The sequence below is a fragment of the Nelumbo nucifera genome, chromosome 2, assembly GCF_055504915.1.
Source record: "Nelumbo nucifera cultivar China Antique chromosome 2, China Antique-T2T, whole genome shotgun sequence".
NCBI classification, from domain to species: domain Eukaryota; kingdom Viridiplantae; phylum Streptophyta; class Magnoliopsida; order Proteales; family Nelumbonaceae; genus Nelumbo; species Nelumbo nucifera.
In genome coordinates this window covers 11,423,395-11,439,417 of record NC_142650.1, presented here as the reverse complement: position 1 = coordinate 11,439,417, position 16,023 = coordinate 11,423,395, and the positions used below count along the sequence as shown (strand labels likewise).

The 16,023-nt window shown below is 37.7% G+C and overlaps 2 protein-coding genes across 2 annotated transcripts; both read left to right on the top strand.

Moving 5' to 3' along the window:
* Nucleotides 1–610: 610 nt before the first annotated feature.
* Nucleotides 611–3,726, top strand: LOC104597288 (ferritin-3, chloroplastic). The gene is made up of 8 exons (XM_010258749.3): nucleotides 611–1,211; nucleotides 1,734–1,817; nucleotides 1,912–1,972; nucleotides 2,164–2,251; nucleotides 2,705–2,766; nucleotides 3,115–3,180; nucleotides 3,297–3,360; nucleotides 3,504–3,726. The coding sequence occupies exons 1-8, from the start codon at nucleotides 904–906 to the stop codon at nucleotides 3,551–3,553; spliced, it is 783 nt and encodes a 260-aa protein (XP_010257051.1). The 5' UTR covers nucleotides 611–903; the 3' UTR covers nucleotides 3,554–3,726.
* A 139-nt stretch (nucleotides 3,727–3,865) lies between these two features.
* LOC104597289 (mitochondrial import inner membrane translocase subunit TIM22-4-like) lies at nucleotides 3,866–13,396 on the top strand. Its single transcript, XM_088897202.1, has 5 exons — nucleotides 3,866–5,541; nucleotides 5,691–6,315; nucleotides 6,642–6,844; nucleotides 6,920–6,992; nucleotides 12,912–13,396. The coding sequence occupies exons 2-5, from the start codon at nucleotides 6,144–6,146 to the stop codon at nucleotides 12,995–12,997; spliced, it is 534 nt and encodes a 177-aa protein (XP_088753328.1). The 5' UTR covers nucleotides 3,866–5,541; nucleotides 5,691–6,143; the 3' UTR covers nucleotides 12,998–13,396.
* The last annotated feature ends 2,627 nt before the right edge of the window (nucleotides 13,397–16,023 follow it).

The window sequence follows — 16,023 nt, the reverse complement described above, 5'->3', positions numbered from 1 at the left end:
CATAATTTTTGATCACTTTAAACTTCCATGAGCTTTCTAGGGTTCCGGTCTTTCTGATTTTCCGTCTTTCGTTACCAAACAGAGAAAAGCCAAATTTTGATATTCTGACCATTGAAAACCACAAAAGACTTATAAACACCCTTAATTTAAGTTGGATGGATAACCGGCTAAGTTATTTTAAGATTGGACTGTTAATTATTGTTGTATGTCCGATAAAATAATGGACTCTTTTGATTGACCCCGACAACTATCCACCGTTGGATCAAGGGATTGAGTGGTATACAACTGTCAAAATCACATCTTTTCCACATAATAATAATATAATACTATTCTTCTTATTATTCAACCATGAAAATAGTCAATAGAAAATTTAAAAGTGATCCAAATTTCTTGGCCACAATATATTAATTAAAATATGTATTTTTAATCCACAAATATTAATTAATAAATAAGAGGATTTTAATTTGATGATATCCACCCGTTAAAGGTGATACCATGACAGACGCAAACGGACAAAGGACAAATAGCGCAGAAGAGAAACCCTAGAGTCCAGACGAGAGAGAGAGAAGTTCAGATATTTCGATACGATTCCCAGAAGCATCTCCACCGAAACCACGAGGCCGCCACGCGCTTCTCTTGTTCACTCTATCCTATCCATCCACGTGGCTGACATCTAATGGTTGAAATGAAAAGAGCCACCCCCAACAGTTTCCCACCATTTCTATATCTTTGGCTCCTGACCACACCCGTCCCTTCATCCTTCACTCTAGCCCTCTTCCTCTCTCGATCTTCTCTCTCACTGATTCGTTCTTCCCTCCTCTTTTCTCTCTGTTTAGAAGCCAGAGGTAGTGATCTTTAGCTCTGTGTTTCGATCTTTCTTTCTCGTTCAATAGATAAGTAAATATGCTTCTCAGAGCTGCTGCTTCATCTTTGTCCATCCCGACCGCACAAGGGGAGAGTCTCGTCTCCCATTTTTCTTCCTCTGCTTTTTCGTCTTCCCCATCTCTGAGCTTTTCTCGGAGAAGAGGAAGCGATGGATTTGTTCTTTGTGCATCAAAGGACTCGAATCATCGACCGCTTACTGGTATTGTTTTCGAGCCCTTCGAAGAGGTGAAGAAAGAGCTCGTTCTCGTTCCGACTGTTCCCCAAGACTCCCTTTCTCGTCAGAAGTACACCGATGACTGTGAGGTCGCCATCAATGAGCAGATCAAGTGGGTTTTGTTTCTTCGACCTTTCTTTTTTTTTATTATTTCTCTTTAGTAGTACCTTTATGATATCTTTTCTTGTATTCGTCCTATTGTATCTTCGCTGTTTATTCATTTTTCTTTTTTGTTTTCTTTCTATACGTTTTAAATCATCCACGTGCATATGTTCGTCTTTTGTTTTGCTTACCTTTGCTCTGGGGTTTGATGTTTGATGACTTTAATCTGTCTGAGCTATTCTTCTGTTTTTTTAATCCTTTCCCCTGTTCTCTTGATTTGCGTTCCTTTCTTTTCTTTTGCTTTATTGTTGTCTTTTTACTCTTCTGAAACCTTTTGGGGTTTATTAGGACCCATTTTATCTGTGCATTTTACTTTTGGCTAAGTGACTTACTTGAATTTGTGGGTTTCTTTGCCTCTGTTTTTCGTCGAGATATCTGCGAACTCCTCTTTATCTTCGATCTTTCGTTTTAAGATAGTCGGATCATTTAGGGTTTTTGCATTTCTAACTAACTTGTGGTGCTTGATTAACAGTGTGGAATATAATGTTTCATACGTGTATCATGCCATGTTCGCCTACTTCGATAGGGATAATGTTGCTCTGAAAGGGCTTGCCAAGTAACTACTTAATACCCAATGTACTTTTTTACATTTGGTGTTCTTGATTTCGTATTGGGTTAAATTGATTTACGAGTTGTTTTCTGACCGTCAGATTTTTCAAGGAGGCAAGTGCAGAAGAAAGGGAGCACGCTGAGAAATTGATGGAGTACCAGGTGTTTGCCCAGTTGTCACTCTCACTCTTCGTTTACTTAAATCAGTTCTGTTTACATTGGGAATCGAGTCTTTGATGTTGTTGTTCTGATAATTGCCCGACCCAATTGTCACTCTCACTCTTCGTTTACTTGAATCACTTCTGTTTACATTTGGAATCGATCTTTGATGTTGTTGTTCTGATAATTGCCAGAACAAACGAGGAGGGAAAGTGAAGCTGCAATCTATACTGATGCCTTTGTCTGAATTTGATCACCCTGAAAAGGGAGATGCATTGCATGGTAAGCTTTACTGGGTTGTGTTCTGTCCTTACAATCCTTGCAGAGTTAATTTGGCCCAAGAATGGAATATTAGATAATTAGATTTGTATTTTGCCTAATTTGCTTTGTAGAATAGCTATTTTCGTGCTTTTTGGTTGGATTTATTATCCATGGTTATCTGCTTATCGTAAACATGTGCATAATTTCACAAAATTGATCAAGTTAATATCTACAATCATCTAGAGCTTTTTTATAATTTCACAAAATTTATCAAGTTAATATCTACAATCATCTAGAGCTTTTTTGGATGTTCATGCCCCTTATTTATTTTGTTTTCACCCTTTTCCTTGTTCCTAATAATTCCGGTTCTTTTCTCCTCGTCACATACAGAACTATGTTACCTCTCCCTGATTTACAAGTGACACTAGTTTATCCCTTTTATTGGCATTAACCATCTGTCCTTTCTTGATTCAGCAATGGAGCTTGCATTGGCTTTGGAGAAACTGACAAATGAGAAGCTTCTGAAATTGCACAGCGTAAAACAACTTGAGCCCTATAAAATTGTAGACATACAGTATAGTTTCCTTGATACTTTAGGATTTTACGCTATGTTTGGTTTGAAGGAAAGAGTAGGGAAAGGAAGGGAAAATGCAGGGAAACCTATACAAGATTTGTAAAGGTTTCCCTTCCTTTTCCTACTTTTTCCTTCGAACCAAACATAACCTTAACTTTTGTTTTTTCCCCATTCCAAAAATGAAATGAAGTATGAATTCACATGGTTCTTGCAAAGCAATTATTGATTAACCAGAATACTTTTCAATATCATAGTGTAAAAGACACAAACGTCTCCCTCTGAGAAATCCTAATTTCTTGATTAAAAACAGGTGGCAGCTAAAAACAATGATGCACAGCTGGCTGATTTCATCGAGAGCGAGTTTTTGGCCGAACAGGTGAATCTCCAAGAATTGTCTTGTTTTTTTTTTTCCTTGAAGAATTGCCATTTTTCTATGGTTTGATTTGACTAGTTCGGTTAGTTCTGAGTTGTTGATTATTTTTCTCTGTTTAGGTGGATGCTATTAAGAAAATCTCTGAATATGTAGCTCAACTGAGAAGGGTGGGCAAAGGGCATGGTAGGCTTCCATTTCAGAAAATACTTGGCACTTCCATTGGTGTTGATAGTCTTTTCTTTCTGATGCATATCTACCCTTCCTTTTCTCTTGTAATTTTGTCTTCTTAATATCTGCTGAGAGTGCTTGTTTTTCTGGGTTTGCAGGAACTTGGCACTTCGATCAGATGCTCCTTCAAGATGGTGCGGCTGCATGATTGATGGTGTTTCTTTGTTACAATTAGGATTGTGTACGTACTTCATGGTTTTGGTGGGCTGTAATCCTTTGTTTCTTGTTTCTGTAGATGGAAAAGAAAACTAGTATTGTTTTGCATATTTCTGTTAGAAAAAGATTAATGATCAAATGTCTCAGAAAAAAAAGTTTGATGCATGCTCCGTTCCACTTCCATGACTAAATAAATAAACGTCTGCAACTTTTTAGCTTCATACACAAGGAACAGCTGATTGGTTGGAGCTGGAAACATGGCTAGTCTAATGGTGCCGACCAATTGTTATATTTGCTCTTTTATATTTTTCGTCATTTTTGGCCATGGAAGCAAAAGGATGTCTGATGACAAACTCTGGTCCAATTGGGTGTAGCAATTATAGATCCCAGCAGCATTCAACAATCAAAATCAATGTTTTCGAACCGTCGTTGACCTGGACAGTCGGACCGTTCATACTGGAAATCGTTCAGGTGACCGGTTCCGTTTTAGCTCAAACCCGGCATTTGGTCAAAAATTATTGAATTAGTTAACAAACTGTTGATCCAGATGGTTTGACTGGTAAACTGGTTGAACGGTTTGCTCTTCCTCTCAGATTTGAGACTGAGAAATCTTGTATCTGTTTTTCTCGCACGAGAAGGTGAGAGAGAGAAAGCGAGATCTGGGATTGAGAACGCCACTGCTGTTGCCGCTGTAGTTCACCATCACTGTCGCTGTCGTCACTGCTGCAAGCCTGCAAGTCCTTCTTCGTCACCACTGCCTGCAAGTCCTCCTCCTAAACTCTTTCAGTTCAGCCAACAGTTTTCTTTCAAAGTTTCAACTTTATTCTCTCTTATATAGTTACCCTAATATTTTGATGCTCAAACTGTTATCGTTTGACCTGAATGATCAAACTGCTGATCAAGAAATCGGTGGCCGGAATGATTCCGTTTTTGAATTAATTTTTAAAACCTTAATCCAAATCTGTCCCGTTGTTAAGTAAGACGGGTTAAGTTAGTGTTGTTGGTGGGCTGATCCAGAGATATGCCATAGCACATTTATTAGGATGCTCTGTTTGAGTGCAAATACAAATGTCTTGTTACTTTGTTAGGATACAATGTGCTTGTATTGTATTATGCACAAATGTCTTGTGGCTTTGTTAGGATGTTCTGTTTGGAGTGCAAATACAAATATATGCGGTGGGAAACTATGCATGCTGTGTATGTATTTGTACCTGTACATATTTGTATTTATACTCTTTCCTAACTGAGCCTTCTTATGATTTTTGTTACGTTGTCACTGCACCGGTGGCTATGGTTCGTTTTTAGCCGATGATGGTATTAAGCCCATGCTTGGCCTAGCTTCGAAAAGTTAAGCTCTTGTGAATTACCCTGGTATTCCATAATAAAGTTACGGTCAAGGACTCAAATGCTGGATATCTATTAGTGTTTGTGTTTTTGGATTTTGATCAAAATCCATCGAGTAAATTTCTGTAAGCGAAATGGTGAATGAAATTGTTGATATGAATTTGTGAAAAAAAATATTTTGTATCCGCGCAATGCGATCTCTCCTACCAAGTATAATGACAAAAAGCAGATTTACTGGGGCCTCTGGTCAAACAGTTGGTTTTTAAGTTTACAATATTTCAAACTGAAACCAGTCGGTTTGATTAATTGCCGGTTTTTCGTGTAAGTTAACCGAAATCAAACCGGTCCTTCACTTTTTTGCAATTTTCCAAACTTAAGTCGAACTGAATCAATCAATTAACCGGATTTTTCAGTTCGGCTCGATTTTTCGGTTTTTGATTAGCAATGAACAACTCTTGAATAAGCAAATCTGCTGTCTATCGAGAGATTTCTCAATCTAATCTACAAACATTTCGGAATGTAGTAATCAAACAAATGAATTTGTCTCTGTCAATTATAAATTTTGTTCCTCGCTCTTGTAACAGAGTTGCACATCTCTTTGCCCGTCATTCTGTAGGCTGTCTGGTTGGACAGAAAGTAAGTGGTCTTGTTTTTAATCAAATCGAACATAGAAATTCCACCCATTGAAATGAACGGTGGCATTGCACTTGGTTTTTCTACATCCAGTCATAGACCGGTTCATAGTTACGTTATGTAATTTTTCCCCTCTTCTTTGTGGACAGCAGGGATTCATGACAACATCTGCATAGAAAAGGAAAGCCAAAAGTAATTTCATGAACATAGTAACGAGCTGATGACAAGATTTGAGAAGTTGCAGATTTCAGCTATTCAGCAAGAAACGTTGAATATAGATCTGAATTGAGTCATCATTATTCATGTCAGTTTTATTTTCTTACTGGTTTTTAAACGCGGAGCAAGGAAGAGGAGGGAAGAATAGCTTTTTGGTGGGATCGAGCAGAGAAGGAGGACGGCTAGAGGGGAAAATAATCAGAAAAGAAGATTCTGCAATTTTTTTAGATTTTTTAATGGTTGTTACTTTCTTTAGTTGCTTTGGCCTTTGCATCCACGTCTCACGTTATTTACTTAGACGGTAAAACCACAATTTTCCTGCGGCGGTAAGGCTAGGGTTTATTCATTGTTCGTTTGTACTCCGTGCTCCCTTCAGTCCTCGAACTACCATGGCATCCACTTCGGGAACCGAATCCACCGAAACTCCAACGTCTTCGTCGAGATCAAAAGAAGCAGAGAAGCCTCAGATAGAGCCGTTGCGGCTGCCCACGGTTGAGGAGATCCGTGGCCAAGACATTTGGAACAACTGTGCTGTCCGCAGTGTAGTTAGTGGAGTAATGGGTAATAAAATATACTTTTTGATTAAATTATTCTTTTCCGTATATCGTTTGAATGCTAAGCGTTTCATAGAATTCCTGCAAGATTCTCAATTGGAACTTTGAAGCTTTGGTTTGTCAACCGGTGTTCGTTTCTCTCCCCTTGTTGATATTAAGCTGCCTTTTGTTTTCATTTTCATTTTCATTTTAATTTATGTTCTTTGGTCTTTGTGAATTCTATTTATCGTCCTTGGATTTCTATTTGCATTTGGAGCTATGGATCGTGGATTGGGAGTTTTGAAGTTTCAGGTTCTAAGTTGTATTGGTTTCTTCTTGTATGGAAATTTGTAGGAGGTGGGTTAGGGTTTTTCATGGGCCTGTTTTTTGGGGCGCTGGATAATCCTCTAACGAATCCCTTGGTGCAAGAGGAAATGACCGCAAAGCAACAATTCATCTATACGGCAAAGCAGATGGGGAAAAGGAGCATTAGTTCAGCCAAGACCTTTGCATTGATGGGACTAATCTTCTCGGCTGCAGAATGTGTTGTTGAGAAGGTGAAATAAATAAATGATCGAGGTGCTAATGGTTTATAAGATTGCATTTGAATTAATTGATGATTTTGTGTTTAGGCACGAGCGAAACATGACATGACAAATACCGTTGTTGCTGGGTGTGTAACTGGAGGGTCATTATCAGCAAAGGGTAACTTTATCTTCTTCATTTCCAGAAAATTGATATAAGACATTTATATTTTATAGATAACATAGGCAGTTGAGAGTTAACTGTTGTATGGCAACTGGCAAATTTGTAGGATATATTATGTCTTGAAGTTATAGTGTTGTAAAATCAACTATTGTATATGGTATTTGGTTGGCAAAGAACCTTAAAGCATCACAAAGACCAAAGAATAATATGCCAAAAAGTTGGAGCACCACGGCTTCATGGCAAAATATAGCATCTTGTGTGCATTTTGTAAAACTGTAATAGATTTCTTGTGCTTTAGTTTGTAGTCAGGATCTTCAACTTATTTTCTTTTTCTCCTAATTTATAACTCATATACTTGTCATATAAGGAAAACTTGAATGAAGTTCAGGATTCATTTCTAGAAAACAAGACAGGTAGTACATTGTGGTTTTATTTTTCTCTGCATTCTTCATGCAATGCAAAGAGGACTCAAAATAAGATCTCAGTACAAAATGAGTGCAGCAACTTGTAACTCTTTTGATCAATTAACTTGATTAAATGTGCTTCTATCGATTCTGTTGTAACCTGATAATCCATCCAGTTGATTTAATAGACACTTATTGACTCTAGCTTGAGGAGTGCATTTATAATCTATTTGTTGGATTGAAGTTAAAGTGTTTGGTTTTGGAGAGGCAAAAGAGTGTATAAGGCTGTTGAAAGGTAGGCATGTCTTGTTGGATGATTAATATGTTGCTGAATGGGTGATAAGGAATGGAATACTGTTGGAGCGGTGGAGGTTAGAAAACTAGGAGGAAATCTTTTCTTTTTTATGTTGTGCTGTAAAGATGAGGTCAAGAGAATTCTGGAATAGGAATTGAAGGCAGCCCTCCATGGGTGCCTTGTTGCCTGGGCCTTGACAACTATGTCAGTGCTTTCAAAGATTCACTGTGATTGGTAATGTATGTGATACAGTCAGAAAGATCAGTTCAGAAAATATGGCCCATGACTGATTGTGTGCGGTAAGAATTCTCATTGAAGTAGAGGAATGTTGTGTGGTTCCCTTCTTTGATTTGGTCTTCACTACTAAGACATAAAATCAGAATTTTTATTGAAGGAGGAGGCCTTAACATTGCTGAAGAATCGGAGGAAAGGGGGTGTCTATATGCAGGTGGAGAGAAAAAGGTTAGCATTGAGGGCACCTAGAGGTTGAAAGGTGTACTAGTCAGTTCCTTAAGGAAGGAGATTGTGATAGAGATGGATGTTAATAATCATGATTTGGCAGTAGATAGGAGCAAAAAAGGAAATGACGCAGGGGCATGGGACATCTGGAAAGGGACAAAGAAGGTGAGATGGTGTTCAAGGTTCTTTAAATCTCAAAAATAAAAAGACGGGTTTTTTTAGGGGAACAGGGAATACATTAAAGGGGGAAGGGAGAAAGTGGGTTTTTGGTAAAGGAGCCATAATTGTTCTGGGTACTTGAGTGGAATAAGAGTTATTTCTATCTGAATTGTGTGGTTAATAGAGGAAGAGAGGAGGGGCCTGGGAGGCTGGGACAAGTCAAATAAAGACTTTCTCATTAGTGCAGGTGGGAGGAGTAAGAATTCTAAAGATTCCAATCATGTGTGCCTTTGGTCTCTGGCAATAATGATAAGGGGATGGAAGATGAGGGATTTTTGCATTGTTACTAGATATTATCCATGAGAAATTTTAAGGGGTGTTATCACTTCAAGGAAAGAAATGGGGTATGGGAGTTGGTCAAAGTTGTCAATGATGATTCTAATGGGAGAGTGTGGAGTTCTTAATCATTTGCTTGGTATGATTGAGAAGACTAGAAAAAGAAGTTTTTATTGTTGTAGTAAGAAATGATGCTCAAGATCCTTAGACGAATCAATTAGATGTTCAAGGGAAAAGAGAACAAGTTTTTCAAGCTCAGCATATATGGCTTTCCTTTTCATCGATTTCCTTTGATGAAGTGTGTGTGTGGGGGGGGGGGGGGAGTATTAAGAGCAGAAAAGTGATTTGCCAAAGTAAGTCATCTAGAATCAGCAATGACATTGTTCAATGTTATGATGGTGTGTGAAAGTGAATCAGTGATCAATGATCAGGTTGATGTTAGTGAGCAAGATTCTGGGCAGGGTATTTAGAAACAATCCATGTTGGCTGGAAAGTAAACCTATTTGGATTCATATTTGTTGGAAAATGAACCAATTTGTCCAAAGAAGTCACAAGCGATTGAGGATTTTCATCTGGATCAATTAGGTTGTTTGATTATTGGTTGCCAAGACGATACAGCTGGTCACAACTCAGCTGTTCATCATTTGATCATTGACTCCATGTCTTCTGGTGATCCATTTCTTTCAACAGATGTTATTTATGCTGTTAAACATAAGTTGGAGATTTGTTTTTGAGATCCCTATTGGCAGAGTAGAGGTGGACTTGTAATACGGATGATATGGGACTTCTAAGAATCATTGTTTGGTCCATCCTACAGAAAGCTTTTTGAAATTTAGAAATGGGTTCTGTGGGGATGGGCCTAGAAATAAATAGAACCTTCTTTCTGTTCTTTTTTTTTTTTTTTTTGATAGGAAATGGTAACTTCCATTAGATTAAACCATAAGAAACAACTGTCACCTTCCAAAGTAAAAGGTGACCCCTGAATAACAAAAATCTTACAACACTGCACAAAACAAAAACTCCCGATTCACCCCCTGTTTTGCTAGGTAGTCAGCTAAAGCATTTGCTGACCTCCTAGACCAATACACTTTTGCATCCAGCTCCCTTGTGAGGCTCAATAATTCCCTTACCTGTTGTCTAAGGGACCACGTTCCCAAACTGTTTGATTGCAGCCATCCTACTACAAATTTTGAATCCCCCTCCACTTCCAACTGTTGGAAACCCAATTGCTTGGCCCATCTGAGCTCCTGGAGGAGCGCCAAAACTTCAGCTCTAAGCGAGTCCCCCACACCTATTGGGCCAGAATACAGAGCTAGGGTTTTTCCTTCCGCATCTCTAAACACACCCCCTATTCCAGAAGGTCCGGGGTTCCCAATAGAGCTGCCATCAAAGTTCAATTTGACATGACACTGCAAAGGAGGGGACCAAACTGCTTTGTATGGTAGGTGATGAAGTAGAAGATCTTGCTAAAATATTCCGGCCTCTAATCAAATCATCTGTAGAGACATCCTTGAACAAGTCAAAAGTTTTCAGCCAATGTACTGCCTTGATGGTGATCCCTTCAATAACTTCAGGAGCTGATTTTTCTTTCCCTTGGAAAATCCTATTGTTTCTCTCTTCCCATACTGCCCACAAGATAGCTGCCCTCGTTGTTCTCCACATCACCCTTCCTTTCTTCTTTGGTTGTTGGAAAAAGCTAGGGTCAAATAAATCCGCTAACACTTGTGGGAGGATTCCACCTACAATCAAAGAGAGAGGAGAACCAATCCTAAATTAGAGCACTAAAAGGACAAGAAATTAATAGGTGATTCACCGTCTCACCATTCCTCAAACAAAGGCTACAGACATGAGGTGACAAGCACCAATTTGATCTCTTTCTTTGAAGCACCTCCAAGGTATTGATTTTTTGGAGAATCACTTCCCAACAAAAAGTCCTTACTTTTGGGGGGACCAGAGCGCTCCAAACTTCTTTAACAGGAAAAGAGGAAATCGGGTTAGAAGGAAGGACCAAAGCATTGAAAAACGAAGAACAAAAAAAACTACTTGTAGAAGTTTTTGCCCAAACTCTACTGTCCGGAGAGGAGTGGTCTAGAAAAACTGAACTTAGAAGAGAAAAAATATTAATTGCTGACTCCACTTCTGAGTCCCTTAAACCTCTCCTTAGTCCCAAATCCCAAGAATCCCCAGAAGTACGAAAAGAAGAGATAAGTTGAGATTTTTTCAAAGAAATGGAATAAAGGTTAGGGAATCTATCCTTAAGAGGAGATTCCCTAATCCACAAGTCCTCCCAAAAAAGAATTTTATTACCCACACAAGCATCATACCTGATGAAAGGATAGAAGAAAGGCAAGATACCAACAATATCTTTCCACGGGGAAAAACGCGAAGCCCTTGGTCGAGTCCAGCGTCCCATCCATTTGCTGCCATTACATAAATACTTCTTATCACCTTATGCCATAGACTCTCTTGCTCCTTAGGAAACCTCCATAACCATTTGCCTAACAAAGCTGCATTTCTTATTCTAATATTTCCAATCCCTAAACCCCCTTTGTCTTTCAAGTAGATTATAGTTTTGTTCTTCCTCTATATTAGCAGAAAATGATTAGAGTGTTGATTGTTTTAGGTCTAGTGTTGAAACAACGGTGCAGATAAGTGTAAAAATTTTGTTCAGATATGTCCCAAGACCCCAGATAGTCAGGACCAGCATTGGGTAAGTCCCTTATCTAATGATGATTATGCTCATCAAAGAAAGATATTTTGGAACATGCCAACTTCTGAAAGCCCAGAAGAGAATGGAGTCATGGATTTGATGAACATATAGGATTCCTGTTTTCCTGTTGAATTGAAGCTTGTGATTTAGTTTTAGGGGAAAATGCCTGTTAATAGTTGGTAACAAAAATAAAGTGGCTGACAGTATCGTTGCTATAATAAGGTCTTGACATCATTATGTCAGTTAACATAACTCATTGACCCACTATAACATTTAAAAAAAAGGCCATTACCCAAGGTTGGTCCCAACTATCTGGGGTCTTGGGAGGCGTGGACTTGATAAACCTAACATTTAGTATTTCTTTTTTGCACAAAATTAAGGGACTTGATAATGTAAGAAAAAAATTGGAGATGTAGTCCTCATAGAAAGAGAGATGCAATTCCGAGGAGGCAACCCTTTAGCTTCCAAATATTTTTGGGCTAGATTAAGCATGTCACGGGATTACATCAGCTGTTGAGCAGCAATGTCACTTTGTGAGTTCCAACCATTTGTTTAATCAATGCAAAATGTGCAGGATCTTGTACATATTATCATAGTACAGCAAACATGCAGCACCATAGCTTCTAACCAGTTTATTCTTACAGTTATTTTTACACAACTTGTGAGGGTCATTTTAGCTCTATAATAATCTATAAGATGATTTAATTATTTTTTGAACTCTTAGAATTTTTACAAGTTTTTACCAAATTGGACATTTTTATGATCATCAAAAAAAAAACAGAGATAAAATTGCCTGGGACATTGTGTGATTACATGGTATTTTGAAAGTAATCCAGTTAAAGAAATGATTGTGCCATTTTAGTTGGTCCTCACTATGACAGTAGGTTTGTAGGTGGATTAACTAAAAAGAAAGGACAATTGACTGCATATTATGCATTTCATACACACACACACACGCTTTTAACATTATAGAGATATTTACCTGATTTCAGAGCATCATCTTTAAGGTTATTGGATGAGTTTCTATTTCAAATAAATGAGAATGCATCAGCTTTATCAGTTTTTGATGTGGTGGGTTGCTAACCTTCAAGGGTGTAAGATCCTGCCATAAGTTCACTCGCATCTGTAACTTTTTTAGATTTTTTATCCCTTTAGATATGCTTCTATGGGGTTGGTATCTCTTGTTCTGCCTAAAGCTGTATGTATGTACCAAGGATACCATTTTTCATTGTTTGTTTGTATGGTTTAATTAGTTATATTTTATTGGGAAACATGCAGTTTTGCATCTTCTCCCTATAACCTGTATATAGTGCCTTCTTTGGGAAGCCAGATCACACAGTAGAATATGGCTTTTAGGCTTTCATCCATGTTGTTTGGCCATTCACTTTTTTCTGGGGGGGGTATTTGGTGCCTTGCACCATTTATAACTTCCCCTTGACCCCTCTATTCCCCAAAGTGCTGGTTGCAAAGAAAAAGTTTGGTCATTCACTTTGGCTGCTCCATCTTCCTTCCTGTCGATTGTACACTGACACCTTTAATATCTGTGCTTCTAGGTGGACCAAAGGCAGCATGTGTTGGTTGTGCAGGTTTTGCTACGTTTTCAGTTCTAATTGAGAAATTTCTTGACAGACATAACTGATTCAGTACGTATCTTGTTGCAACTTTGTATACTGATTCTTCTCAGCTTATATAGTTGAGCTGATCGGAGAAGGTGCAGATTTACTCAGTTTTCCAAATCTGAGAGGATATTAATTATATTCAACGTAATCATGATTCATTTGTTTCCCTGCTTTTTAGAGGGAATATCACAAGCAACTTATTACAGCCCTTCTGATGTGGTTTTTTTGGTCTGTTGAGTGTTTCTAAAGCAAGCAAAGTGATATAATGTTATAGAAACTCCACATGTAACAATTTAATAAAATTCATTGAGAACATGTCAAGAATTTGTTTTGTTTACTCTATGTCCATGGAGACAGGCTGAAACTGGTATGGAATTACCATTTGAACTACTTAGTGAGACTCTTTTTGATTGTTCGAACTTACTCTTTAAATTTAGTTTTGGGCATGGAATTTTGCACCCATTAACTCTTATTGTTTGATTGGCATTTATAAGATTTGTCGAGGTTGAAATTATCCTTTTGATTTCTCCACTGGTTCATGTTGAAGGAATTTCAGTGGCCAAAATCATATATGTTTAGTGGTTTTTGGTTTGTATGGTAGGCTTATGATAAGTTAGGCTCCTTTTGGGTAAGCTTTTGCTTTTGAGTTTTGGGCTGTGGAAATAAAAAATAAGCCGAAAAGGGTTTCTAGTATTTAGTAAGTGTTTCTTTTAAAAACATAATCTCAAGCCGAGATCCTGAAGCTTACCAAAAAATAACATATTAAACACGTTACCTGTGGTCAGTTATTACTAAGAGTATTGCTATTTTTTAGATGGAAGCAAAATGTGCCTTTTCACTATTTTGATAGTCGGTGGATTTCTGAGAAATTACTCATCTGTAGCAAACAAAACGCGTTTGGCATCAACGCCGGTTTCTTAAAAAATGGCGTTACATCAGAAATCCGTTTTTTTAGAAAAAGTCTGCTGTTTGGTTAGTTGTTTTCCAAAAAATATTTTCTCAAACTATGTCATAGAAATCAGGAAAGGTGTGGTTTAAAATAAGAGTATAAATATATCAGATTAGATTTGAATCAAGGTATATCCGAATCTAATCAAACACTGTTAATTGTAGATCTGCTGATAGACAAGGATCCATCAAAAGGAATTCGAACCCGATCAGGAAGTCGGATATTTGGGTATGATTCGATTGGATCCAATTTGTTCTTTTTTTAAATTAAAAAAAATTATTAAAAGAAAATTAAAATATACTAATTTAAATGAAGAAAACTAAAAAATACAAATATTTTTTAATTATTTATATACATGTTTTTAGAAAAACAAATAATATAACAATTTTACAAAAGTACAATATAAATAATATATTTATATAAATAAATATACATAATATACATGGGATCGGATAGGGGTGATCTGAATCCAATCCGATCTAAAGATCCGAATTTGATCAAACAGGATCAGATTATGATCTCATCCATTTTCACCCCTAATTTGAAAAAAATGCATTTTTTAGTATTTTCCCGTTTTTTTTTTCTATTGTTATACTACTATTACGTTGACATAGTATTAAAAATATCTGTCATGGGGACAACAATAGCACCAAATAGAAAATCTGAATAAATATATTATGAGGAAACAGCATGCTTATACAACATCCTTTTATAAGAAACGTCTCTCAGAAAACGGCACCAAACACCGCCTTAGTGACAGGTGGTAACATGTAAGGTACGGGGACTTTAGTAAAATTGTACTTTCTAATAAGTTAAGGGATTGTTGCCACCTGTCACTAAGGCGCTTAGCATGATGGAAATAAGATGCTCAGAGTTGAAACAATTGGTAAACATGGAGTCTATGATCTAGTGAAAACTTTTAATAGGATTAACTCTTTTAGCAAGTCTGATTACTTATTCCACTCGATCTTTGAGCGCTTTTGTTGCCGGTTGCCGCGCCTGGTTTTGTTATATTGCTGGAGTTAATTAAATGCTGGGTCCAAGTCCTCTCATAATTGTCTATTCTATTAATACAGAACTTTTTCCATGTCAATATCGATAGTCAAGTTATTTCTCCAAACAAAAGAGAACGAGAGGGAGATGCCTGAATCTTCAATCAAGAATCTTACGTCTAGTCTAAATCCGTTCAGGAAAAGAATTCTTTTGAAGTTCGAAGTTTGAACAGAAAAGAAGTAAAACAGAGATCATCAGGTTTCGACCTCCATGCTTTTGCGTTGCATTGTGATCTGCAGAGATTTTACTTACTCCTTAGTCATGGATGATAGAGTGAATGAGAATGGATGCCTCATCAGTCGCTGGCACATGATCATCTGGGCGGGCGAAAAAAAGGCAGTGTTAATCCATGCTTGCAGATTCGGAGTCATGATTAATAGCAGGATAATAACTCCAACTCCATATAATTCATGGTAAGCGGGATTAAATTTCCCTGAACCATGCAGCTTAATAGAAAACTGACCCATTAGCTTTTTAAGTTTTTTCCCCTACCAATCCACTCCCTAGTCTCTAACCCCAGAAGCCAAGGCTTCGGGTTGGGTGTCAATTGGGTGGCTGTGGGTTGAGTAACTTGAGTTGCCACTGGCACTCAATCATTTAAATTAGCCATCATCAACCCATTTACCACTCATCTGCACAGAGATTAGAAAATGCAGAAACAATGGAGAAGGTTAAGTAATAACAGCAGCAGCAGCAGCAACAACAGAAAAGTAGCTGGAAGAATAAAGGTCGAGTAATAACAGCAGAAGTACCTGGAAGCGAGGGCAAGTTGGAGATGAAATTGTTGATGAGCCCAGTGCTCTCTGCTTCTTCTAATTTACCCACTTCCTTCTTATTCTCGTTCTCTTCTGTTCCAGTTTCACTTTTATGGAGAAAGGTGGAGATGAGATTGTTGACTAGTCCACCACCCGACTCTACCTTCACATCGTGCTTTGTTCCATCTTTTTCTTCCTTCCCTTCATCCTTTACTTCACCAAAACATACCTTGTCGTGATCAATCTCTCTTGTCTTAGGTAAGTTGGAGAGGAGTTGGTTTATGAACCT

Excerpts from the sequence above, each read along its gene's own strand:
- LOC104597288 (XM_010258749.3), top strand. The coding sequence starts at position 904 with ATGCTTCTCAGAGCTGCTGCTTCATCTTTGTCCATCCCGACCGCACAA. Across the intron at positions 1,818-1,911 it reads GCTCTGAAAGGGCTTGCCAA|ATTTTTCAAGGAGGCAAGTG; the intron begins GTAACTACTTAA and ends TCTGACCGTCAG. Across the intron at positions 3,361-3,503 it reads AAGGGTGGGCAAAGGGCATG|GAACTTGGCACTTCGATCAG; the intron begins GTAGGCTTCCAT and ends CTGGGTTTGCAG.
- LOC104597289 (XM_088897202.1), top strand. The coding sequence starts at position 6,144 with ATGGCATCCACTTCGGGAACCGAATCCACCGAAACTCCAACGTCTTCG. Across the intron at positions 6,316-6,641 it reads TGTAGTTAGTGGAGTAATGG|GAGGTGGGTTAGGGTTTTTC; the intron begins GTAATAAAATAT and ends GGAAATTTGTAG. Across the intron at positions 6,845-6,919 it reads CAGAATGTGTTGTTGAGAAG|GCACGAGCGAAACATGACAT; the intron begins GTGAAATAAATA and ends TTTTGTGTTTAG.